This window comes from Oenanthe melanoleuca, chromosome 3, assembly GCF_029582105.1.
Source record: "Oenanthe melanoleuca isolate GR-GAL-2019-014 chromosome 3, OMel1.0, whole genome shotgun sequence".
NCBI lineage: Eukaryota > Metazoa > Chordata > Aves > Passeriformes > Muscicapidae > Oenanthe > Oenanthe melanoleuca.
Genome location: NC_079336.1, coordinates 28,306,603 through 28,332,920, shown reverse-complemented (window position 1 = coordinate 28,332,920; position 26,318 = coordinate 28,306,603). Strand labels below are relative to the sequence as shown.

At 33.6% G+C, this 26,318-nt stretch overlaps 1 protein-coding gene across 6 annotated transcripts in view; it reads right to left on the bottom strand.

Moving 5' to 3' along the window:
- Positions 1-26,318, bottom strand: part of RIMS1 (regulating synaptic membrane exocytosis 1) — a 303,454-nt gene that overhangs the window by 94,115 nt on the left and 183,021 nt on the right. For 2 of the 6 annotated variants that reach the window (XM_056487159.1, XM_056487157.1), the window contains exons 6-15: positions 20,368-20,414; positions 19,203-19,315; positions 18,050-18,180; positions 17,554-17,725; positions 17,268-17,424; positions 15,984-16,055; positions 9,891-10,047; positions 9,277-9,402; positions 5,270-5,332; positions 849-938 (exon numbers count right to left, since the gene is read on the bottom strand). In XM_056487159.1, the coding sequence (XP_056343134.1) occupies positions 849-938; positions 5,270-5,332; positions 9,277-9,402; positions 9,891-10,047; positions 15,984-16,055; positions 17,268-17,424; positions 17,554-17,725; positions 18,050-18,180; positions 19,203-19,315; positions 20,368-20,414 (1,128 nt within the window). Of the gene's footprint in view, positions 1-848; positions 939-1,400; positions 1,515-1,860; positions 1,939-5,269; positions 5,333-9,276; positions 9,403-9,890; positions 10,051-15,983; positions 16,056-17,267; positions 17,425-17,553; positions 17,726-18,049; positions 18,181-19,202; positions 19,316-20,367; positions 20,415-26,318 lie in introns of all 6 variants that reach the window. The other 4 variants (XM_056487158.1, XM_056487161.1, XM_056487165.1 and 1 more) reach the window with 3 other exon arrangements.

Below are 26,318 nucleotides of genomic sequence, written 5' to 3'. Positions count from 1 at the left end.
AGTTAAATATGTACTGCACAGACAAAATCATAATTCTGTCCTATTCCCACTCAAAGAGAGCCTATTATTGCCCTTAGTGAGGCTAAAATCTCACTCTAAAGTGGTATAATTCTTAGACAAAAACATGGGTAGTGATGAAAAGTTCTCTCATAGAATCATCCTTTTTACACAAGTAATATTTGATTCAACTAAAATTTTGAATCAAGCTATTGTAATTGTAGAAGTACAGAAAGCATCCATAACATGTCTTCACAATGCATGTGACAGAGTAATATTTCATTTAAATTGTAAACATGTCTTAAGACTTATGTGAACCTTAAAATAATATCAGAACAAAATAACCTTAATGCAGTTGCAAAAGCATATGCAGCAGATTAAAGAAAGCAATGATGTTTGACTTTTTTGTAAAAAAAATATATCAGTATTGATACAGTTCTGGTTTGAAATGTGGGAGTTTTCTTGTGCTTTCTAATCATGCCACTGCTTTAATAGCAGTGCACAGAACAAACAAGAAACAGATGTAATGCTTTTTTAGCAAATGATGATGAAGATTCACAACCAAGTGGTAGTTTCAAAATACTTAACACTGCAATGCTATTATCAGCATACTGAGGACTTTTGTAAACAATGAACATTAGCTTGAGCTAAAACAAAGGAAGTAGCCAGAAGCAGTTATAAACTCCAACAAACAATTTACATGACATACATGAATATAGGAGCAAAAATGTCTACAAATACCAAAGCAGACAAGAATGTACAAGAATGTAGAATATTCATATGAAGAAAAACAAAACTTATAAAGATCACCAGCACAGATGACAAGAAATTCATAAGTTTTTATTTTATACCTTTCTCGTTCTGGTGAATGCAAACTAGTATCTGGTCTCAAGCAGTTGGTACTAGCACTCCTAGCCCTGTCAAGGGAGGGCTGCAGTTCACTAGTGCCAGTGCATTGCATCCAATGGTAGAAGAGAAAGAAAAAGAAAACAAAGAAAGGAATACAATGTTAGATATTAACTCATAAAATAATGCTCTCTTTACAGAAAATGTAAAATCACAATGATTTAATTAAGGAAAACATAAAAGAGTTGACTGGATGATAGTGTCAAGATTTGTTTAGAAAATAAAAGCAAACAAAAGGCTGCTAGAAATTTTTTGCAAATATCATTGAAATGTTTAAAACTGAATGAGACAGAACATCATCCACTTGTAAGAAAAGTGGAATGAGAAATACCAAACAATAAAGTTATATCCTTATAACAGCAGTAAGTCATAAGCCAACATAAAAGAATGTGATCCACTATATGTCATGTGAAATCCCTTTACAGTGAAGCTCATTTATTCTGCAAAATCCATATTAGATACCAAACAAATGGGGGGATTAATCCTCAGTGTCTTACCTAACCAGCAGATCATCTCCAAATTTCGATATTCGTGAATTAAGGCAATCATGAAGGAGTGAAATATCCTGTCTAATCACGGATTTGGTCTTAGCACATGCAGGAAGAGTTGAGCTTTGTAAATTAAAATTATTTAAACAAAATGAAAATAAATTTAACATGTAACAGAAATCTCATACATAAACAAAAGAATGCAATAAAGAAAAACATGCAACATATAATTTTAACAGTGAAGACAACTCCAAATAATACAAAGTAGTTTGGTTTATTTTTTTTTTTTTTTTGTAATACAGGTGTTAATTTAAACAATTAGATTAAGTTATTTTAGGATTTTTTCCCTTATGTCTCAGTCACAAAAATGTATGAAAAATTTTGTTATTTTTTTCTTTGATAAGGGAAGTCTATTCATGTTTTTTAAAAAGAAGCTAACTACTTAAAGGGGACTCTAAACACTTCTTACCTGTATAAGTTCCAATGAATACCATTTTCTAGTAAAGGCATCTTGGGTGGTAATGTTTTATAGTGCCTATCAGAACTTCTTGAATGTGGTGGGTCAGAAAAGAACACAGGACAAAACAAAAACATGCCAGAAATAAAAAGACAGGTAAAGGCAAGCCAAGACTGACCAGAACATAAAATAAATGCATAATATTCTATTACGTTGTATAGATGTAGGAGTAGATCTCTCATATATGTTTTTCTCTAGTACTGTGACAGCTATATGGGGGAAAAATTTTGTATTAATCATTTTCTCAATGAAGTGCATGAACTTATATATAAGTTCATAATAATAGTACAGCTCAGATGTTTTCTTGAAATGGAAGTAATATATATTACATTTATAGGTACTTTTAATTAAAATAGACTGCTTTAAGTTGATATTAAATTTACTCTTTATTTCTCTTAGAGATGCCTAATTAGACCTGCAGAGTTTTTACCTAACTAACTAAGCATAAAAATCTTGCTAAAACAGGGATGTATATACATATAGTACAAAAAAATTGAAATACAGATGTATTAGCAGCTGGCTTTTTTGAATGTGGGTCTTTTGAAAGTGGCGTATCAGCTTCAAAATGTACCAGTAATTAAATGTTATTAATTATAAGCTAATTTTAAAATTTTGGAGAGGTACTACATAAGCCAGCACAGCAGCACGAAGGCAACTATCTAATACCATCACAGACTTTAGAGAAGGAAATGTTAATTTTATCAGCCAGCTCAACCCAATGAACAAGGGAGAAATTTAAAGGCAGAAAATTTTCCACATACTCTACTAAGACACAACTTTGGAACTACTAGGAGAAGAGACAGCAGGCTTGAGGATTTTACAGCATCCAGAACAGCCTGTCCTGATAGGACCTTTTGATTCCTGTTAAGCCTCAGACCAAAAACAGCAGGATCAACATTAGAAACCTGGCTGTGTCACAGACAGATGAATTAACTCTCTGCCTGGAAATACCTCAACTCTCAACTGGAAATTTCAGTGTTTTTAAAACCCTGAGGGACTTAACAGAGGGACTCTGACCCTGCTTGTGTGAGTTTAGTGGACACCACAGGTGACTTCTCTATCAGAGGTCACTGCAACATCACAAAGAAGGAATAAAGGAATGGTTGTCATCAGGCCAATCCTGGCATATGAGCAGGTATTACCAATCAAAATAGGACTGATCTAAGACATGGAATGTGACAAGCCATGCTCTGTAGCATAGGTACACACCTTTCCAGCATTTCTGCTATTAGTTAATAATTGCATACAGAGCAACTGGATGGATAGCTAGGACTAGTATTCCAAACTGGTGCATTAAACTCACCATATATCTTAACTTTGTAGCTTGGACTACCTAATTTCTTTCATTTATCATGAAACCATTAACATTTCTTTCCCATTTTAAGCTGAGGCTGTCCCAAGGACTAAATAAACCATTGTTCAGTGAGCTGCCTAAAAAACAAGGAAAAAGCCTTAGAAAAATTGTAGCGTGAATAAATGTCGGAATACACTCGAAATAAGAAAGGACAAAAAAAGGCATAGAACAGATTTTTCCTGAAACTGTTTTCAAAACTATCCTTTCAAGAATCTATATTGCCAGTTTGGGGGTATTATTTGGAACTGAGGTGTATAAGCCTCAGAGTTAAATTTAAATGAATCAATCTATTGTCATCTATTGTTTTTATATTCACCTTCAGTACATTATTGCAAGTACCATAGTATATCACTACTATTACTTTTTAAGGGTGAATTTTTTCACCTTAAAATACAGTAACAATAAACAGAATAAATAAAAAGGCAAGGAAGAGCTCAAGGCTCTGAATTCAGCGTAGCTGTTACCTAATTCTACTGCTGTTCTTGCACAACTTTTTGCTGTGACCAGACTTTGGCAGATTTGTAAAACTTCTAGAAAGCTAATGGCTGGACAAAGTGTACCAAACGTTTACAGTGCTGTATTTACTTCATTAATTGAGACTTTAAGCAATGTCATTGAAAAAATATAATGACAATTATAATCTTTAAAAGGGAAAGGAGAAAGCACAGGGCTGAGGGCAGGAAGAGGGTGAATCTACAGATGATGGAGCAAAAAAGACATGGGAAGGAGTAAGGAAAAATTGCTATTATCTGACAATAAACAAACATAAAATAACAAGAAATTAAATTATTAAAACCTGAAACTTAAAATCTTGAGGAAAAAGCCTTTTCAGCTGAAGTATGAGAATGGAAATATTTCTATTTATAATAAAGACTAATTTAACAGCTTCACTGACATAGGTTTTTTTGAAAGTGTACATATTTATTATTTTAATTTTATACTACTCTGCTTTATAACAGAATCCTATCACAGCATCTTCAATACTGCTTCAAATTTGATGATGAAGATTAAAGCAAGCCAAAGCATTAAAAAAAAATAAACTATATTGTAAGAAAAAATCCTACATTAAGTAAATGAATAATGGCGCTAGACAACATGGTTTAACATTTGATGATTTTAAATATTTAGCACTGACACAAAACTCTCATCAACAGCCAGATCCTTGAAGGAACCAAGGGTAACTACCTGGTTAAATTAGCTGAATGATTAATTACTTTAACTTCAATCTCAACCTACATTTTTACTTTTTGTAAATTAAAGATGTTCTACACAATGTCATGGATTTTTAACAAGGTTAACAGACATGGTGAAAAAAAAAGGTGGGGGAGCAGACTTTGATATTTTTTAGATAAAGATATTTCAGTCCTGTTTAGTTTCACAACACTGGAAAATGGTAAGACAGGGAGCTCCAAGCTTTGGAACAAGAGATTAATTGAAGACTAAGATGAGCCCAAACTACAAGTTTACATGTGGATCCAATTTATAGAATATTTTTTTGATGCAAAACAAGTAATACAAAACCACTCAAATCTGGGACTTCCAGTAAAGCCCTTGTAAATCAGTATTGATTCCTGTGCAAGTAACTAAATCAGCATGAGATTAGGTGTCACAACAAGCAAAGACTGTTTAATTGTGCATGGCTGGTATATAAACATAATAATACAAATTAAAGAAAACAAAACAAACTAAAAAACAAAGTTTGAAATTATAACAATGCCATCATGCATATGGCTTTTGTGACTAGACAGAACATCTACCACAAAATACAACTGCAAAACCAAAGTTTCTTCAACTCCTTTAACCCCTACTGCTGAGGTGCAAAAACAGATATGCACATCTGAATCTGAATTAAGACAAACAAAAAAAGGACAACTGACATCTGGATCACAATGTACTTGAAAGTTCTTTATTTACTGGGACTAAATTCCACCATGGAAAAAACGCTGGGCACACAAAGTATGGAGAGCTAACCAGATGTGTTCATGATTCCCACATTCCTGTATTTACCTGATGGTATGTAGGCACTCTGCACTTCTTCCTCGCTTTGCTCTGGGCAGCATAAGAAGCTCACTGCACAGACAGGATGGGTGGTGAGTGAAACAGATATAGTTATGAAGCATTAGATGACATGAGTTATGCGAATGATAAGCAAATGAAAACATAAAAAGAAATGAAAGGCCTTCACCCAGATAGTCTGATAAGACTGCATGTCTCAAAAAATGCATGTAATAACTACAGTTTCAACAAATTCATTTTAATGTGGCACCTCCTTCTGTGATATTTTTCTTTAAAATTCAGAACTACTATTTCAGAGCTCTTCATGATGAAACAAATACATAAAATGGCTACAGTTTTCTAATAACCTCCTGTCTTGTGAACTAATTAATGGAGAACTGCTTTAGGAAAAAAAAGAAAGATGCCTGTTGTTTGTTTTGTGTTGGGTTTTGTGGCTTCATAAGCTGCAAAATCATACACATAAAAGCAGTGAAGGTTTGATCATGATTTAGTGCAGCTTGGTTTATGGGAATAATAACCAGTCACCCTTTAGGGAAAATCAAAAATATATGCTCATTAGAAATATTGTGTTTGGCCAAACATAAATTCTGACTCACAGCTCTTAAAGGCATTTTGTAATGACAGTCCTAAAGAAACTAACAAAAAAGCTAGTCAGCCATCAGACTTTTTGTTTCTTATTCTTTCAAACTGAGGAAAATCAGCCATCTATTCTATTTTTCTTATACTGTAACCAAGCACATACTATAGCCAGCAAAATGGTGAAATTAATGCACATTTATGCCTATGGTAAATATGACTATGATATGAAATATCCCTTGAATTAAGCCTGCAGTTTAAAGCACTTCAACACAATCAGAAAGACCAAGCTCCAAAACTCCTATCATTGTAAACATGAAATTAAAGGTAAGCTTCATGGAAACATGCTAATTTTAAAAGAAGCAGGGAATCCCATGAAGCACTATGGCAAAAAAAAAAAAAAAAGAGAGAAAACATTACAAAACAGATAAAGCAGCAGTTGTTCAATGTGTTTCACACTTCATGGCTTTATAAAATGATCCATTTCATTGATACACTATAAGCATTATTTATCTCATAAATAATGGCTTGTGAGTCATATAAGATGTAGTTACATCTGGAGCCACCAGCTTGATGCAACAATAGGTACTAGAGATGAATTGAATTTTTAAATTTTTTTTCTAAGCCAATTTTCTATTCACAACCTCAGAGGACTGACAGAATTTATATGCAGATTTCCCAACTACAAACAACTATGGATTTTTGGAAAAAAGTTACTATTTTCTTAAGAGTTGCAAAGTCCACATTGGGTACTTTGTTAATATTTACATTTCCTAAGCCAAAGAGTATCTAATTGGCCCAAAGCAAATAAATGACTAATAAAAAAGTCATCCTGAAATTGATAAAAAATAGCAAATCCACATGAAACATTCTAGTTAAGAAAAAAAATAAGGAAAAGAACTATCAAGAAGATCACCAAAATTGTGAGCATATGCAGTTCTCTGAAAAACTAGATCTGGTTTGGGAGATATTTAAAGTACAGATTACTGTTCTCAAATAAATGTTTTCTCTACTCACAATTAACAAATTTTAATAAAAGAAACACAAAGAAAAAGAAGTGCCATGCTCTTCAAAATTTGGCAATGATTTTTTAATAAAAAGCTTTTCCTAACAGTTTATATATATATTCATACATGTATGTATATATGTGTGTGTATATATATATATACACACACACACACACACACATATATATGTATATAAAACTGTTGAAGTGGACAAGAAATTTTCACTAAATTTATTGCAAAAGATGCCTCTGTAAGATAGTGGTAATAACTACTTCTACAAAGACCTATATTACTATTTAATATTAATTTTGAACCAGTAACAGATCACTGAGAAAATTTTGAAACTAATCAGCAACTGTAATTTCTGGCATGTAATTATCAGATAATTCCTCAACTTTCAAGCCAAGTTTGTATTAGATATCTATATTAATGTAATTGTTTAGATAAAGGCTTCACTTAATGCACCATACATAATATCTACACTACTCATAATATTTTAAAAAGTTGGGGTTTTTTAATTCTTGTATGTGACAGAGGATCTTTCTCAAGAAAACACAGTTTGGATCATTCACATGATGCTATTCTTTTGTACTGGAAGCTGGCAAAACCTGCTAGAATTAAATAGCCTTCACAACTGAGGAAATCTGAAGAGGAAAAGGAAAATGGGGAAAAGGGGACCACTGCAGTCAAGATTATTATTCCAGGACACTAAGTACATGGACCCATTTTAAATTCTGCAAATAAGCCATGTACATCCCTTATGCCTGATCTTTAAACTTCCAAAAAAAGGCTTTGTGAACACTGAAAAGATTCTGACCAAATCCAGCAGCCCATTGCTCATCCCCAGGAAAGGCACAATGTAAACCCAGCTCCTCTCCAGCCATAATCCATGCATATATCACCAGTTATGTCTAGGTTTGAGGCTTTACTAAAAGAGAAATTTCTAGCAGTTAACTGTCTATATTTATACTGACAAAAGTTCCTTTTTAAAACCATTTTCTCTTCAAATCTGATGAAGAAGAAATCAATTGAATAAATATCTCCAGGAATCTTTTGAACATATCACTGCCCGAAATAAATAAAAACAGAAAAAATTTGCAACAAGTGGACAATACTTAATTAGCCTAACTATAAATCTGACTACTATATTTAGAAACAATTTTAATTCACCTCTGAAAGAAAATTCACTACAAAAATCCAACTTAGTCAATTCTGTACACACTTCTTGCCTATAAACTTGAGTTTTTAAATGTACTAGGTAACTCATGAATTCCTACACCTAAGTTACCATACCACAAAAGTAAAATAGGGAAGATCATATACAAAACTGAACTAGCTTAACTGCAAGAGCCATCTGTTACTCAGTTTTTATGTTGCTTCAAAACTGGCCAAAGATTTCCAGAGGTTTTTATAATTTAATGTTTACATATTTCCACATCACGATGAAATGTATTTTCTGTATTGAAGTTACTGGATTGTAAGGAAAGATTTTGTTATACTTAGTTCTAAAAGTAGTTACTTACTACCAAAAAAGAAAAAAATCAAAGACATTACTATGCCAATTGATCTTACCTGAATGGTAAGTTTGTTATTATAGTCTAGCTATATGATTTTTTTAAAGCAAACAATATCCCATAAAGATTGATAATCTATGTGACTGTCATCATTATTATTCACAATTGCTGAGCTGAAATACATTTCTAACCTTTTTTGCAGCTATAAACTAAACAGAAATTCTAATTTCTTCCATTTTATCAGAATATCATTCCTAGACACCTGTGCCTACTAAGAGAGGTCACATGTTCCCTGAGTGTAGCCACTCCATGTATTCCAGGGAGAGATGTGCAGATGTCACACATCTTAGACTGGAAGTTTTTGCACACTACAACTAGTACTGCAACTATCCTTGCTATGCCTAGGTAATGTACAAAGTTCACCAGAATGTTACATAAGATGCTGGGAGACTGCACCCATAGATGTCCAAAATTTATAAGCATATGAATCCAAACCAGCATGCATCCAGCTCCCAGCTAGGAGGAATTCATGTCTGGTATTTCGCTGGCTAGCACAACTGTTAAATTCTGGTACATTACAAGAAGAGCTAGGGCATACATGAACATGTATGGCTTTCTAGCAAAAACCTCTGGGCTTTATTTAGGAAAAAGCAGTAGAATATCTAAGACAAACAAAGAAGGATCATTTATCTAGATACCTGCAACTACTGTCAATTCAGTACACAGTTTTACCAAAAGAAAAGAGGTGTAGATAATTTAATAGTGGCACTAGAGCTATCAGTTATGATGAATTCTCTCCTTCCCCATCACTATCAGTCACATTTCTAACAAAAACTTGAAAATTAGGCAAACTGACAAAGATGTTTCTAAACTTTTTTCCATGTTCAGGCTGACAATGTACCTTTCTTGATCAGATAAATACTGACTATCCATCTCTCTGGATCTGTAATCAACTGGAGTTCTGGAGGCATCATGGTGTCTAGTTGGAGAACGTGATCTTCTCATTTGATGAATTTCATCTAAACTCCTGAAAAGCAGAAATATGTATGATAATCTTGTTTTCTCATGAACAACAATGGATCACGGTACAAGTTGGTTGAAGGAAGTTTTTTAATCATGAATTATTAATACTTGATTTCTGAAAGAATGACATTAATAATTATGCAATTTATACATGCCACAATTATCCTACAAATATACTTAAGTGGCTTCATAGAATATTTAGCCACTGACTGAAAAAAAATATCCAAACTTATGTATTAGTTATGGTACACAGATGATGAATCACAGAGAAAATATGAGTAGAAAGAGGAAAGTCTTACAAAGTTATGATTCATCCCATGAGTGCTCTTGAGTGACTAATAAAAGCATATATCAAGTTCAAATACTGCACTAATAAATTTAAATACAAAACCCAAGCTTTAAAATAGTGAAAAATTCCTGAACAAGAGGAAAGTCAATAATGACACACTATAGAAAGGTGAAAGCATGCTGAGTTTCACTTGTGATGCTTACCTCTGTAATGGCACATTTGGTAAACGTGAACGGGGCCTGCCCTGATCGTCACCACGGTGAGGAGACACAGAACGTGAACGATGATGTGTTGTTGCTCTTTGCTGTTCTGGCACAGTTAGCGTTGTGGATTTACTTTCTCTAGTACTAGACCTATAACCTACTGGCAAGAGGGTAATAACAAAAGGCAATTAGACAATAGAGGTCTGGGTTTAGAAAGAATTCAGATGGCTAGTCTTCCAGGAGCACAGGAGTATCCAAACGATTACACAATTTTCAGGTCATCATTCATCGGGGGTACACTCTAATGTATCATGCAGAATAAATTACTAGCATTACCTTTAAATGTCTACATCTACAGAGACTGAAAAAATGAGACTTTTCAATGTACTGGAAGATGTGGAGCAGTTTTCTTACTTGGGGAAGAATATTTTGGGTATTTTGTGTATATTAAAAAATATTTGAAAGGAATCTAAACAGTGCAGGTTTACCTCATCTGAAAAATGGAAAAACCATGCTTGCACACAACAGCACAGACTCACACAGGGCTGCTCACATGTAAAGCATCTTAAACTTGGCCAAAGCCACCTACTTAAAAAACTACTAGGATTTAGAGTATATTCTACTGAATATTGGGTGTTGCATAATTTGCAGAATATTTTTTCCAAATTCTGTGACTAAGAGGCAAAATTTCTCTCAGTATTTTTAAATAGGATTTAAAAAAAGTTAGTAGAATGTTAGTACATTTTCAACATTTCAATACTGTTGTGCCTTTTTCTATGTAGCACACACTTTCTGCCTTGTTATACATTTTAACTCCCATTCTAAAACAGACAGTGAAGCTCAGTAAGATAACAGCTTTCAAAAGGTACCTGTTACCTTCCCAAAAGAGCCTAAGGAGATCAACTCAGACTTCACTTGCTCATTTCTAGACATTTAAATGAGATTACAAGAATCCCTTTACAGAAAATCCCTTAATGATATAGAAAGTCACCCCTTAAATCATCCTTTAATCACTTCACATATTCTTGCTTAGGTATCAAAATAATAATTTTTCTCTGGATTTCTTTAGCATTAAAGTTACTGTAATGTGTGATTTTGTTCAGCTACAAAAAACAGGCTATATCAGAAATCTTTTCATGCAGGAAAAGACTATGATTTTGTCACCCAATTGTCAACTGGAGAAATTTAATATATTAAATAAATTGCACTTTGTATGGATCTCACTACAGGGTTTTAACTTTGGGGTTTTTTCATATTTTATTTAGTTTGTATAATTCTTCTAGTTCTTTCTGGTCTTCTACCAAATTACAAACAGTCCCTCTTTTAAAAGTGTGCCCTGTATACAGAGTCTGCATTAGGCTTGATCATGTATTCAGTGACATTTAATAACCTCTTTAGCTGCAAGTTTCAACCCTGACCACAAACATCAAAGAAGCACTCACACTTTTTTCTCAAAATGTGTAAGAGTTTACCAATGTATCCTAATGGCCTCAAAGTTGACAACATGCATGAAACTATCTGCTGGGATTTATCAACCTGTTAACAAAGCAGGACTCTAGTGTTCTGCAGGTTTTGATACGTTGAGATGCTGGAGTACCTTACTTGCCAAAAAAGTGTTTTGGAGTTCTGCAATAAAATTATAAAGAAACAGGAGGATGTCCCTGATCTCAGGACAAGGATTGGGTAAAAATTTTGAAGTAAAAGGGGGACTCCCTCAGGACTTTAATGGAGATTCACAAACTAGAATTTCTGCAGAAAATGTCTAGGCTTTTTGTTAGAGGAAGAAAATATATGATAAAAGCTGGATGTATTCCCTTTCCCAGCTAAGCTTATTTGGAAAAAGATATTTCATTTTCCAAATAAGCTTGTGCTATAAAATATCCTGTCATCTCTATTAGAAGGAAGATCAGTTTACACATATCAAACACTTAAACAAAAGAAATCCTAAACTTCTTTCAGATCTTTAGGCAATTGTATAAAATACAAAAAATTTAAGTTTAAAAAATGAAATATGAATTTAAATTAAAATATATTTCTAGAGTATTTTTGCTCTCCCTAAAAAACTGTACATAGGATTATTCTGTAAACTCAGAAGTCTAGTAATCTAGTATATAGAAACACTATTTTATGTTACATATTTTGCATAGCCAAGCTATCGAGGGAACCATACCTGACACTTATGCAGTGTGTGTACACAAAGTTTATAGAACACAGTAATTCATACTTATTCCAAGTATTAATTCAATAATTGTTGAAATTGTCAAATCACACCCCTACTTTCACAGTGACCATGACAGTGACAGCAACAGTAACATTTCCTCATATCCTCAAATACAAAGGCTCTGTGCTCTTCAGCATGAGCACAGAAAAATTTTGCATGGACCAGCATGATAGCAGCAACCAAGCTGATGGTAATTTATGCAGAAGTTTCTCAGTTGTTCATGGGAAGCTATCAGGTGTGACAGGAAATGAATGGGTAATGGATGATGAAAATGGTTCTAGCAAACATTTGATACCAGAATTATATTATTTTTCTTTAAAGACAATATAGACAAGGACAAGGTATTGATGGCACTCTCCTGTTAGACAAGGAAGGCAAATACACTTATACAGGTTACACATGACAGAAGAAGAAACTGCTCTGAAGAGCTACCCATAGCAATGCAGCTTGTTAAAAATACCACTGGGGATATTGCCAACTTTATATCAGCTTTTTTTTTTTTGCTTTGTTTTTAATTAAGGAAGTTACTGACGCTTTGGTTAAACAGACTGGTCTAAAAACATGCTCAGATTTTATTAAAACCTTCACTGACCCTCATGGAGTACTGGGCTGCCCAGTACAATACAGACACAGAGTGACTGGTTTAAGAACAGCTCAGGATCACAAACTTAAGAGACTTAAGCATCTGTCATATATGCAGAGGTTGAGAGACTTAAAACAATATTTTCCTCGTGTGAACAGATGTCAGCATACCACAAAAAGCCTGCCAAAATCATTTTTGTTTAACAAAAAACCTGAGCTTCAAACTAAAGTTACTTTCAGCTGTTGATATAAACTTTTATGAACATATCTCAGAGCTGATTAAAAAAAAGGTATGTATATCCCTGCAAGGTACTACTAATAAATGAGGATGGTATCATTACATGAAAGATAAGATTCATTAATTAGTGATATGACAAGGAAAAAGTACTTCTCTTAAAACATTATGTAATTTATTCAAGTATCACTATTTTTGATGTAACAATCTTTCACTGACAAGAAGTTATTCGTTGCAGTTGCAGAAACTTCTAGGAAAATAGTTTTCTTTGTTATTACTAAATTCTAATACTCCATTTGCCTTAGCATTTGGTAAAAAATTTGAAATTATAGTTTTAAGGATTTTCAAGGTTAGTTAAATTAGCAAAACTATTTTCCTTTATGTTTTTACCTTGCATGGAGATGAAGTGAAACTTCGTGCTTCTACATTTTTTAGTTATGTATTTATTTATTAGAAAATGAGCAATAACTTTTGTGAAAATCTTGAGATATTAAGGAGGCTAAATAATTTCATGTTTTTTTCTCCATACTTCAGGAAAAAGAGAAAATTAATAACTTTCAGGAAGATAATGCCTGACTAACCTGATCTCCTTCTGTGACAAGATCACTCTCTTGGATGAGGGAAAGGCTGTGGATGTTGTTTACCTTGAATTATTAAAATCCTGTACACTGTTTCCCCATGATTCTCCTGAAGAAGCTGGCAGCCTACAGCTTGGACAGGTCTTTAAAGGGAAATACCTTTTTATGTGTCAAATGTTGTAAACTCAGTTTTGATATCCCTACTTCTCTTGAGAAGGGATATCTTAAAACTAGACTAATCTGGTTGATGCCGATAAAGGCTTCAAAAAATTGTGAAAGCCATATTCCAAAATGGTGCATCGCCATACTACATTAAAGGGACATATGGGTATTTTCTGTTCCCTCCCACATGCATGCTGTGCAAGATAATGTGTGAAAAATCTGAACCAGACAAGAGCTGGGGTGCACTCTGATGAGGACCATGGTACTGAAGGGCAGGAGGAGGGCAGGGGCCAAGGCCCTGCAGAACAACAACTTGCATTGAACTTTGTTTTACCAAAGGAGTCTGTTTTATGGAGAAAATACTGCACTTTTCATTCAGTGCAAACGAAGGGAGCAGCCCAAAGGCTTAACAATTTAGCCATGAGGCATGTTAAGAAAGTTGGACAGGAGGGTAGAAATGCATATACATGAAATTGATCTCCAGTCACATTTGTGAATCTGTGCCTAATGCTGTCAAACAATTTGACAGACAATGGGACTGGAAACCTTTTTCAGATCTTATTGCAAACACATTTCCATACACTGTCCAGGCTTTCATAGATTTGTGGCTGATGAATCAAATTTTCTCTGTCCCTGTGCCTAAAGTCTAACTGCCTTTTAAGAATTCAGGTTGCATATGAAAACAAACCCCACACACTAATATGCATATCCAATTCACATAGGAATCACACACAGATGAACTCCACTTAGAATTGCCAAACAAATGCATCAATTAAACTTAAAATGGATGAATCTGTGCTTGGTCGAGTGAGCTAGCAGAATGTTTCTGATTAGGTGGACTTCAGAAGGAACTTCCTCATTATGCCCTTCAGTTTTTAACTTGGAGACTCAGATTGTTGCAAATCCAGTTCTAAAAATGAAATCCTGCTATTTTCTACAGTGGTGTCTGACAAAGTTTTGAACTCATTCATAAAAGGCACACTTCAGCATGAAGTCCAAAGAAACGCCAATAAGAATCAGTTACTCAAATGCTGGTCCAGTGAACAAAGTCCAATACATGCAACTGAACCGCTTCCTGTCAGATGGAAAATTATTTATTTCAAATGGCAGCTGAAAAAAAGCCCCAGTTCTTAATAGAATATGCTGAAACTTTAAACATAAGTAGGTCTACAAAGATATACCAGTGTTCTACATCTTCAACTACAAAAAAAAACCCCAAAGACCAAACCAACCAAAAGCAAATGCCAGAAAAAATATTTGGATCCAATTATTTATATTTAATTTCAAATGCTCCCTCTCTCTGCTGATGTAAAAATATCAAATATTATAACTAGGCATACATGAATGAGTTTCTCTCTTAGCAGCTGAGGTGCAAAGTATATAAAATAAGAAAAGAACACAGTCAGCATCAAAGGAAGGAGAATTTGTCTCAGTAAACATCAAGATGATAGAGCATTAATAAGATATGTGATTTATTTGTACAGTTATATAGTGGATAAATCAACTGTGAGAGTATTTTAAAATCAGATCATAAAGATAGAAAGCTTTCTGAATCAGATTTAATTTGGTGGTTTTCATCAGGAAGATCCACAGAAAAACTGATTTAGTGCTGGCAATGACATAATGACTCTTCAGTTAGCTTGGGACAATTGGAAAACATATTTATCTGACTTGTGGCAACAGTGAATGAGAACTAGAAGAATGTGTTATCCAAGATAATCCTCAAGATTTTCAGTATGTAGGAATGCTGAACTAAAAGTCAAACCATGACAGTCTCTACAAGTAAATATGAACATTTAGGGTAATGATAGTTCATGAAGGCTTATGAAAACTATAAAAGATATAGCCATGCTACATGCATCTTGATCTATAGCCATGCATTATCAATAAAGTCCATGGAAGACTGCATTAAAGCTAAGTTTCAAGTTTTCAAGCAAAAAGCAAAATAATTAAAAAAATGTTTTTAACAAAAATTGAAATCCTAATTATTTTAAAATGTGGGGGTTATTCAATTAGCATTTTAAATAATGCTTGGAGCATTACACAGTAAAAAATTAACCAATTTGAACCAATCAGTGGGTTCCATATGAAGAGTGATATGCAAAATAAATATAAATGAATGAATAGTGGAATTTTTTAATTTACCAGATATGGGATGGTTACCATGGAATAATCAGGAAAACTGTTTTTTCCACAATGCACTCTCCAAAACCAGTATCCTCAATATTCCAAAATATTATAAGGAAAAAAGAAAACCCAAACAAGCAAAAAAGAAGAAGAAAAAGAAAGCAGGACCATGCTGTTCATCCACGCACCTGGAGGAACAACTCCAATACCATCATCAACATCAAAATCTGAGATGTCACTATCACTGATTGGCCGAGATCCTGCACAACAGTAAGGTAAACAAATACCTGAACATCTGGTCATATTATAAGATGTAAGAATATGTTCATTCAACATAATAATGAAACCAAAAAGATGATTTTAGGTCAAAACAATAGAGGAGAACACAACTTCAGTAACTAACTGATGCTCAAAACGATAGCTGAGCCAATTGAACATCTTACAGCTGCTGCAGCCTCCTTTCCCTTTCTCTTCCCCTCAAGTCCTCTGGAATCCTCTACTAGGATAGTTTATCTCACTAAGCCTTCAAAAGAAAAACTCAAGTAAAGGAAAACAAACACTTTTGTGCTACTTCAGTGAATATGCTGAATCAGCTTGCTGAACAGGAAAGGAGATGAAGCAGCATATGGTAAAAGAGAGGAAGAGGAAACAGCACTGCCAGCTTTTAGAAAAGCTCAAATATCTCACAAAAACTAACCTTTAATTTGCTCTCTCTATACATATCCTCCATTTGGGCATCTATGCAGTAATTACAGCAGTAACACATATTTATAGTTCATTCCTGAATGTGCACCGATTTCCTTTGCATTGGCTGAAGTGAATGACTTCCATGTTTTAGAAAAATCAGAAAAATAGCTTGGAAATGTACTATTAAATAATCCCCTACATCTTTCATATTTCTAAGTAAATCTTAATTTCAATCAACAGAGAAACTACAACGTTAAAATATCTCCTTCTTTTAACATGTCTCATACAAACCTGAAATCAGACTCATGAAAGAAAGTGTACTTCCCAAATACATGAATACAATTTCTCTTTTCTGCACACTTTAATGAGCATATTGGATGTTGAGACTAACTTTATGATGAAAAGTGTTTTTAAGCCTTGTAAGTCTTCAAGGACTTATTTTTATAAAATAAAATGCATAAATTTTTTTTAAGTATCCAATAATTATAAACTTCATTTTTCTATTTAAAAAGAAATTTATGAAAAAAAAAATCATTGAAATTTTTGTTTTGCTATTTAAAGCCAAAGCAATTCCAGCAGGTTTCACACACTTGAAAGTTACATGTCACAGTTGTAATGTTGACATGTCATACTGTCATAAACTGGCTTTCTGCCACATATTTTCATTACTCTTAAAGACTATAAAAAAGTGTCTTTTTTATTTTATTTGGAATTTAAGTATCATTACACCATATCCAACATTTCGAATTTAAAATTTAAGAGACCTTAATGGAATTTGAACCTACTTTGTAATTTTTTGCTAGTGCTTTCTCCACCATGAACATGTCTTCTTGGCATGAATGGTGATGGCTGAGGCAGAGGTAGTGAAGATTCATCATGTGTCTGTAGCTTATACCAATGTGGTTCATCATCTAAAAGTGCTGTCTCCAGCTCTATAAGAATCTAGCAGAAAAATCATCAGGTTTCAATTTTGATTTGAAGGTACACAGACGAACACATATACAAAATACAAAGGCATATGTACTCAAAACCAAGCAATGAACTCAGAAGAAATGTGATTGTATGCATCACCTCTCCAAGAAATTCACTCTCTTCTTCTTGTACTCTTGGCTGATCCCATACAGTGATTTCAAGCATTCGTTCTCTAAAATCTCTACGATGTACATGTGAGTAGAGAAAAGTTTGATTCCATTTTGGCTCTAGACTTTTCTTTACTGTTTTGGTCCTTCTTTTACTTTTATCACTGAAACATAAATATCTTTTGTTAATTATTCATAGAGATAAATCAGAAAATACCATGTACTCATCAGCGCATAACTGTTTTCATTTTTTCTTAGGTAATAATGCCTAAGTGAAGAAAGCTTTTTTTTTGAACAGAGGATCACCTTCTTACAAAAGACCACGAAGTTAAATTGATACTGACTTGCATGATTCAAAAGCAATTTTTTGTTATAATTAATCTAGCAATAAAAAACTGTAAAAAAGGAGTTCTTCATAAGCATTCATTAAAAGTTGATTCAAGACATGGTAAATTAAAGCATAATTTTCTAAACTGGAATACTGTTACCTTCTGTCTGGAAGAAAATACATTTTTACATAGGGATTTCTGGGGCGTCCATCTACTCTTGGTGGCAAATCTGTTGCCTGTAGAACATTTACTATTAACTGATGTCCCACTTTGTCATACCAGAGTTTAACCTACAAGTTACCAGAAAACATTACTGAAAATGGAGAAGAAACAGAATTTTCATATTGCATCAAGAATAACCACAATGTAAAACTAACTGTTGGTTTTTTTCCCAGAGACAACAAGATACTTTGCATTTAAAATCCCTTAATATTTAATTAGATTAGATGGAAAAGATGATGGTATATACTGAAGATTGTGGTATTTATCACAGCTGAATAAAATTATGGTGCCTGATTATGCTTACATTGTTTACTGTAGTCACTGCATAATCTTGGAACTGTAAGTGCACCTAAACCAGCATGTCTTAATTCTGCACCTTAAAAGCTACATTAAATAGGAAGCTCTGCCTGCATTTAATCTCAAGGCATAGTTGAAATCTATCTACTCAGATTTGTGACCCTTTCAAAAGTGTTTATGGAAACAATAGTATAGAGCTACATAATTTCTTAACAGAATCATAATGTTAGGACATTTTAAGCCTGCTCATGAACTAATATGATCAATATAAAAAAATAAAAGAATGTAGAAAACAAAGTCTAAGTACTCACAATATATTTAATAAGCAGAACTTCAATTAGTATTACAAGAAAGTTCCAAGATGTATTTGAATTAAAATGCATTACTGAATAGTGTAATGCTAACAAATATATGGGCTTTTAAATACTCCCATAAAGAAAATAGTGATACTATGCTTTTTATCTGCAACATGTACAGCAAAGTCATTATTTTCAATGCAAAAGCTACAAAATGACAAGTTTCAAGGCTCTTCTTCACTTTTATGGGCTCTTCTCAACATAAATTCCTGCACTTTTTGGTGTATTAAGACAACAATTTCTTATGTCTGCTATGATTATAGTGATGGCTTGTTAGTGCATATGGAGGGTGTCAAAAAACTTTTGAAAGATGTCAACCTTTACCAACACTGAACATTTGTCTTGGCCTCCCAACAGGCCTTGGGAATGTGAAGGGCTGAGAGACTAGCACTCCACAGATTTCCATTAAAACCTCAAGAAAAACAAAATATGCTCACAGAAAGCTGCCCCGGTAGGACCTGAGGTGCATCCCGTAGGGCTCCAGGGCTAGTTGGAGATATAACAGAAATAGAAGGCCTTTCCATCTTCTGAGATTCAAAAGAACTTGAACCTAAAACCACATGAGAAACACATGAACTTACCATCCAAAATTTGGATAACTTATGAACTGCTTTTCCTTTGAACTGTATAAAGGTGATGTAGAAAACACAGTGAAAAGACTGCTTGTTTACCCTACATCCCAGATTAAATCTGTCATTCTTTGGTGTATTTGAAATAACACATAAAAAAAAATGTTCCTCATACACATCATGGACAAACCATAGCAGGTGTTTAAAATAAAATACTGTTCTCTGACTGAATTACACATCTCCCTTCCCACGCAATGTACTTTGATTCCATGTTCCTAAGTCTTTGATGAATAAATCACACCTGTTGCATGGATTATACTCCCAGTAGCTCTGAAATTTTAATAGGAAGACATGCAGGACATGCATCTGGCATGGAGGATATTTCAGTAATTGCTGGACATCATCAGTTCTCCCCTAGTGAAACAGAGCCCTCACTAGTGATATGAGCTCGTGACAAGTGAACACATCTTTCCTGTCCCAGGGAAGGCTTCTAGTTGCATCTCAGAAAAAGTCTTTTCCATCTCAGATGGAAAAGGACAGGGAGCCATGGCCCTCAAATACTCTGGCTGAAAGCAATCAAATGGCATAGTTTAAAAGAACACCAGTCTTTGGAAGTATGCACAAAAATTCACCTAATCAAGGTTTTTTTGTTAAAAGAAAAGAGAAACAAGAACTCTGGACTTGTTCTGCATGGTGCAGGAGGTGAAATCCTGACACCATTTGTACCTTTATCAGTCCCTTATACCTTTTTTCTCCCTTATGTTAGGGGAAGTAAATTATATTATTTTGGTAATAACAACACAAGATGTAGAATGAAAAAATAGAATTCTACTAACATTTGAAATCTGTATATGTTTAATAAAATTCATATTGCTTCAAATTTAATACACAAGACCAAAACCCACTGCATTTTTTCAGGAAAAAAATCTCAGAGCCTATGCAATTTTCACAGATCATCTTTCAGAAATTTCATAGCAATAATTTTGCTGGGTACAAGATCATGCTTAAAGAAAGGAACAAGATGTATACTCACTAGACTCTAATGGGGGGTGGGAAGTCTCGGGAATCCGTGGAATATCACTAAAATGTGAATATACATTAGTAATTAGAAACAACAGAGATGACCTTTGGTTGCGACAAATACATTACTTAGTTTTTTAGAACTATGGATATATTTCTGTTCTAAAAGGTCACAAGGGAAGAAAGAGGAAATACTTAAAGACATACTTTCCACTACCATTCATGAAAATCACACAAATGCAAACTAGGTCCAGGTTAAGGAACTAGCAGATATGAGCACTACCATGTTAACATTGTGGATGGATTACAGGATTCTTTTACAATTGGAACAATAAAGAAAGAGAACTTTTAGGAAGAGAAAAATATATAGTACGTAGCTGTACTTCCTTTGCCGAAAGGAAGTACAGCTATGGTTGTTCAACTATTTCTTGGAGGAACAAAAATCAAAAAAATAAGACAAAGATTAACTCACTAGTAATTTTTATATAAACGTCTCAAGGAGTTCAGAGAATGAAATTGATGAAAATGTCTTACAATAATAAAAAAAGAAAATAAAGAGCATTAGCAATCTGAAATAAACAAGCGAATAATGCATTTCTCCAAAGACAAAAGAAAATGAAACAACATTACAATTTGGTATGGACATTTTTCAAAACATACATATCCAACACATATACAGATGTAAGCAATATAAAATGATTAAGTCCACACACATCTATCAGCGTTTTACTGTCAATAAATTTACTCTTCCATCAAAATCTGGTTGATGCTAGTTCCTGGCTCCTTATGTTCTCAGCCATCATTGAAAATACACTACACAAGTAAAAATCATCTAGTATTGCACAAATCTTAACAAAGCATCAGAGCAGGGAAATGGAAACAAAACTCTTCAGTGAATTACTTGAATGTATTTTCATGCACACAGGCTAATCCAAAATTGGAACTGCAATAACATTTCTGAAGAAACATTTACAAGATTTTAAGTCTGTAGTTGGGAATTTTAAAGGTATTCAGACAGCCTGCTCAGTGAAACACAGAAATCTTTCTGACTTAGAAGTCAGTCAAAGATACCTGGGTATATAAAAGTCACATATGAAAAAGAAACAGACACTTGTATCAGAAAAAGAATGCAACAGTACCCAACCACTGAGCCTAAAATTCACTTTTCATGTCTTGTACTTTAAACTTGTGGTGCCTGTGTTTTAAGAGGCTATTTCAGCTCTATGCTAATGTCTCAAATCAGCTTAAACCTTGCATCACTAAACAAGAATGTGCTTCTCCTTGTCTTGACTTCATGAGTTAAGAATAATGTGTTTCCTCAAACTCATGGAATCATAGCTGAATTAGTCATTCTTGACATGACACAGTACTACTCCACAAACATACAAACAGATTAATGACCTGTTGCACAGCAGGGCTGCTGTGAAGTCTTCTTCCTCTTAACATTTTCTCTTTTTCAGGTCAGACTTTCTAGGGCATTTCTCATCAGCCTGAAGTATTTACTCACCATAATCAAACAGATTTTTTCTGTTCAATACAATGTTAAGTTTGTCATAAGCAATATTTTCTTGTGCTAGAATATGAACACTCTTATCTGCAGTATAGCACTTCAACATCGAAAGTGCTGCCCACAGTGTCAACTTCTATAGTCCTAGTGTGGTTAAAGAAAGACACTAAAACTAATTCTCATTGGATTTTTTTTTTTTTGTATTCTCAACAATACAGTAGAAAAAAACAGGCTAAAAATAAACTTCAAATATTAACTACATATAAGCACTTAATAACTGATTATATTTATGCTAATGCACTGTCACACTATTACAACCAACACAGAAAAATTTAACAATAAATCAACATCAGAAACAGATCCACACCATTTACAAGAGGATTAAATGTTGTCATTTTAATTAGAGAATGAACATTCTAAAAGGAAACTATAATCTAAAACTTTTAATGTAAGAAAACTAGTCTTATCTAGACTGCTTTTAATTTTGCACTGCAGAAAATATTCTGACATATGATTTACGAAAAAGCTCTTTAGAAGAAATACTAGCTCATGACTTTAAATATTCAAAACTAGACTAGCCAAACAAAAATGAAGTGAAAAGTTGCACAGCTGCAATCTAACATAGTAACGAAATTTTACTCCCCTTTTGGAGCAATATGAACTTGAGAAAAGTAGTGTCAGATACACCACTAGTAAAGAGCTGTCAGCTTCAAACTTTGTCTTTCTATCTCTACCTTGGAAGACAAAGGTACTTTGGGGTCTTACATGATATTACGTATTATTATCTTATGTCTGACCCTTTCAGCCTCAGTGATTACATAAATTAAACTAAACTATATCTTAGGTTGAATCTACTCTGTGCAGACAAATGATTTGTGAGAATCACTATTTTGCACAGGAACAGCTGTAATTTCTCAGAGGGATATTGTCCAGAGGCTGATCACTGAAGAAGAACCAAATTCAAATGTGGTTGTAACCCACACTTCTTAGGTTGTGTATCAGATATATCATATTCTACACCCCAGAGAGTTTCTAAAAAGTTTCTGAGTGCTCCCCACAGTGCTCATCCTGCTGTTTCCAAAATCATTCCTTCCCATCAGAACCTGTAGATCAATCTGCAGTTTGCACTAATTATTTGAGCAGCTCTCTGGAGCTCAGCAGTGCCTGGTTTATGATGGAGGTTCAACCTCCTTGCCAGGACCTAGACCACAGTAACTGACCCAGAGGAACTGAGTCACATCAGAGAAACAATTGGCAGCATTATCTATGGAAATCTAAGCAAAGATAGCTAGCATCTGACAAAGAAAACAGAGACAAATGAAAAAACATTTGTTTTACCTTCACTATCCCACAGAGCACAAAATGGAGATGGTGAGTTAGTTATCATGCCACGCTTCTTCTCCAAAAAGTATAATGCCAGAGGATTTTCTGTGCTGTCCTATGTTAACCATCTCTCACATTGTATGCATATTCATAGGTAATTCTTCCCCTCATACTGAGATAGCCAACCCATTAATCCTACTTTTTATAGGTTTCTTATCTACCTAGTGTTGCAGCCATTAGAATTAGTGTCAATTAGTTTCTATGGAGTTTCCACGGTACTATTGTGGTTATACTGTTTATTGTTGTTATGCCTTTAGCTGCTAATAATGTTATGTGCTTCACCTTTTTCTCTAATGAACATCTTACAATTATCCATTACTTAAAACTGCATTTGCTGGCAGACACAGAAATCCAAATTTACAAGACTGAACAAATTGTTTAGACCACAATTTTGTAACTGGCAGCCTATTTGTGGGCAGTCTAATTTGTGGACTTACAGTCCTTCCATTATTCACTTAAGGCAAACTGTGTCATATTTGGGCTTTTTAGACCTAATATGCTAGGAATTTTTAAATCAAGACCATTAAAAGTGCTGGTACATTATTTGCATTATTAATACTGAGAGATGAAAACACTTAAATTATGCAGATGAAATATCATTTTCAGGCCATTCGGGAACTGACTCTCTCACAGGAATTTTAGCTGTAATGGATTATCACTTAATGCTGTATCAAGCAACTTCAATTTTGCTTAGTCAGCACATAAAAGTACCCATCAAACTTTTACACACTAGAAGTGTTGGATAGGATGAAAAAAAATTCCCTGTCATGAATCTGAAACAATCACACAGTTTGGAAAACAAGACAAAGCAGAGCTAGGGACAAAATAAAAGTAAACTGTTAATGCAAGCAACCCATTTTTCGTTATGCAACACCATTTACATAGATCATAATTAAGAAAAAAGAAAAATAGAGAAAAAGAAAATCCTGTGCAAAATCCTGGTCTTTCTTTTGACAACTACTATCAGGATTTTCTCTGCTCTACAATGTCTGAAATTTTTGGTTATTTTCAAATGAAAGACAGGTAAATCCCAATCTGATATAAAACAGCTGGACTTTGACTCATTACTGCAGGATAGAAGGGATCTATCTTTAAATTTTAAATTTCTAGCCTCGAGGGACATTTATTTGTTCTCCTAAAAACGCCAAAAATAACATAACCCTCAAGCAAAAGAAAAAAAAAATTAAAATCTATTGAGACATAACTCTACAAGAAAAATGTTGTTCTATTATGCAAAAACCTCCAAGCCAAGACTCCATTTATCTCAAAATCAAAGCAAAATCTGATGTGCTCTATTTTTGACTATGTATTGAAAAAATATGCATGGGTCCTCCAAAGAAAAATTTTACATTTTATTGGTAGTATTTCTGGGTGCACTATCTTAAGTGTAAAATCCACTGTTCAGATTCAGGAACATTTTTTGATTTTGAACAGACTTCTAAAAAGAGTGGTATTTTTTCAGTTTTTCTTCAGGAATGTGGCACTGGAATGCAGTCACCTTGTATTTAATTCTTCAAACTAATTGATATATCAAATTTGCAAACTTAAAGAATATATTTGGTTTAATACTGAAGTTATCTTAGCAGTTTAAGGGCACACAACATTTGCAATATTGACAGCAATAAATACATCTAAAGTCCATTGTTTAAAATGCTAATCTAGCACCTTCCTTTTACATCAGTTGTACAGTTGTACAAATCCATTCCCATGTTTTCTTCAACTGAGATGTGGAATTCAAGTCATGTCTGGTACCAAATTTTTTTTTTTTTTTTTGCTGATTTATATAAAAAAAAAGACTTCCAAAAAATCTCCTCTTTTAATAAGGCATGTTATTTTTAGTAACAAAGATGGACAACTGAATTTTCAATTTCCTTTAAAGAGTATCTCCTAATTTATCTGACTCAAAAAATGCAAAAAAAAAGGTTCCACTCCCTCACAGTCTTCAGCTGGATGGTAATTTTAGCATTTAACAGACACTATTCCTACATCAGACTTTCATTTTCCATTAGAAGGTCAAACTGATAGGTGGAATTGCCTATTACTATCAATTTTATTTAAGTACTTTTAATAGAGATTGCCATTAAAAAGGCAAAACTTATTTGCAAAATAGAGCTACACTCGCATAGCAAAGACAAAATCAATAATCAAAATGTAAAAAAGAACATTTTCATCAGAAAGAAAATTAATAGTTTTTAATTTCTAAAACTGAAAAAATATATTTGAGACAAGCAAAAATTATAATTAAGACAAAAATAGCAAATTCCAGACTCACTACTTACTGCAAATCATGTGATTCTGTCTCACAAGGTCAGTGTGAATTTACAATAAATGATTCATATACAATTTTGTAAGACTTAGCTCAAAACATTAAAACATTCCTGATATCACTAAAACTATTATCACTAATGCAGGGCCAATCCCCATAATTTTATCAATTTGAAGACATCTTATTTTCCTTCTAAGGTTTATTCAGGAAATTGAGAATATAAGAATTGTTGTCACAAAACTCCGAACCTGGGTTTGTAATAAAAAAAAAATAAAGATTATAAACATAACACATTAATGCTAATTTTTGATTGAAGCTTTTGCTTCCATGTTTGACTTCAATAACAATCATTTAAGGGTAAATACAGTCTTTTCAATTATGAGTTTTTTGTTTCCTTTTTTAGCTCTTTAAAGAAGGCCTGTTTAAAATCCCACTAGTACTGGCTTATTAGAATCCTTCAATGCTCCCCTCTGCTCATGAAGACGTTTACAAACTATGCTGATCTAGTAGGCTGAAAGCCTGAACACCAGAAGTTTGTCATGCACAGCTGTACCTAATTCACTGATTTTCCTTTGCCACTTGGCAAAAGCCTTTACAGTGCTTTGACCACACAGAAAACAACATTTATGCCTGTATGTCACTGCAAAGGCACCAGACTGTAAATGGTAGTGAAGAAAACAGACTGTACAGAATGTCAGTTACAGAAACACAATTGTATCCCATTATTAAGCAATAAAAAATAATTAATTCACAAATAATCCCTTCAAGATTCCTATTAACAGAAGTAATAACTAAGCTTAAGAAGCAA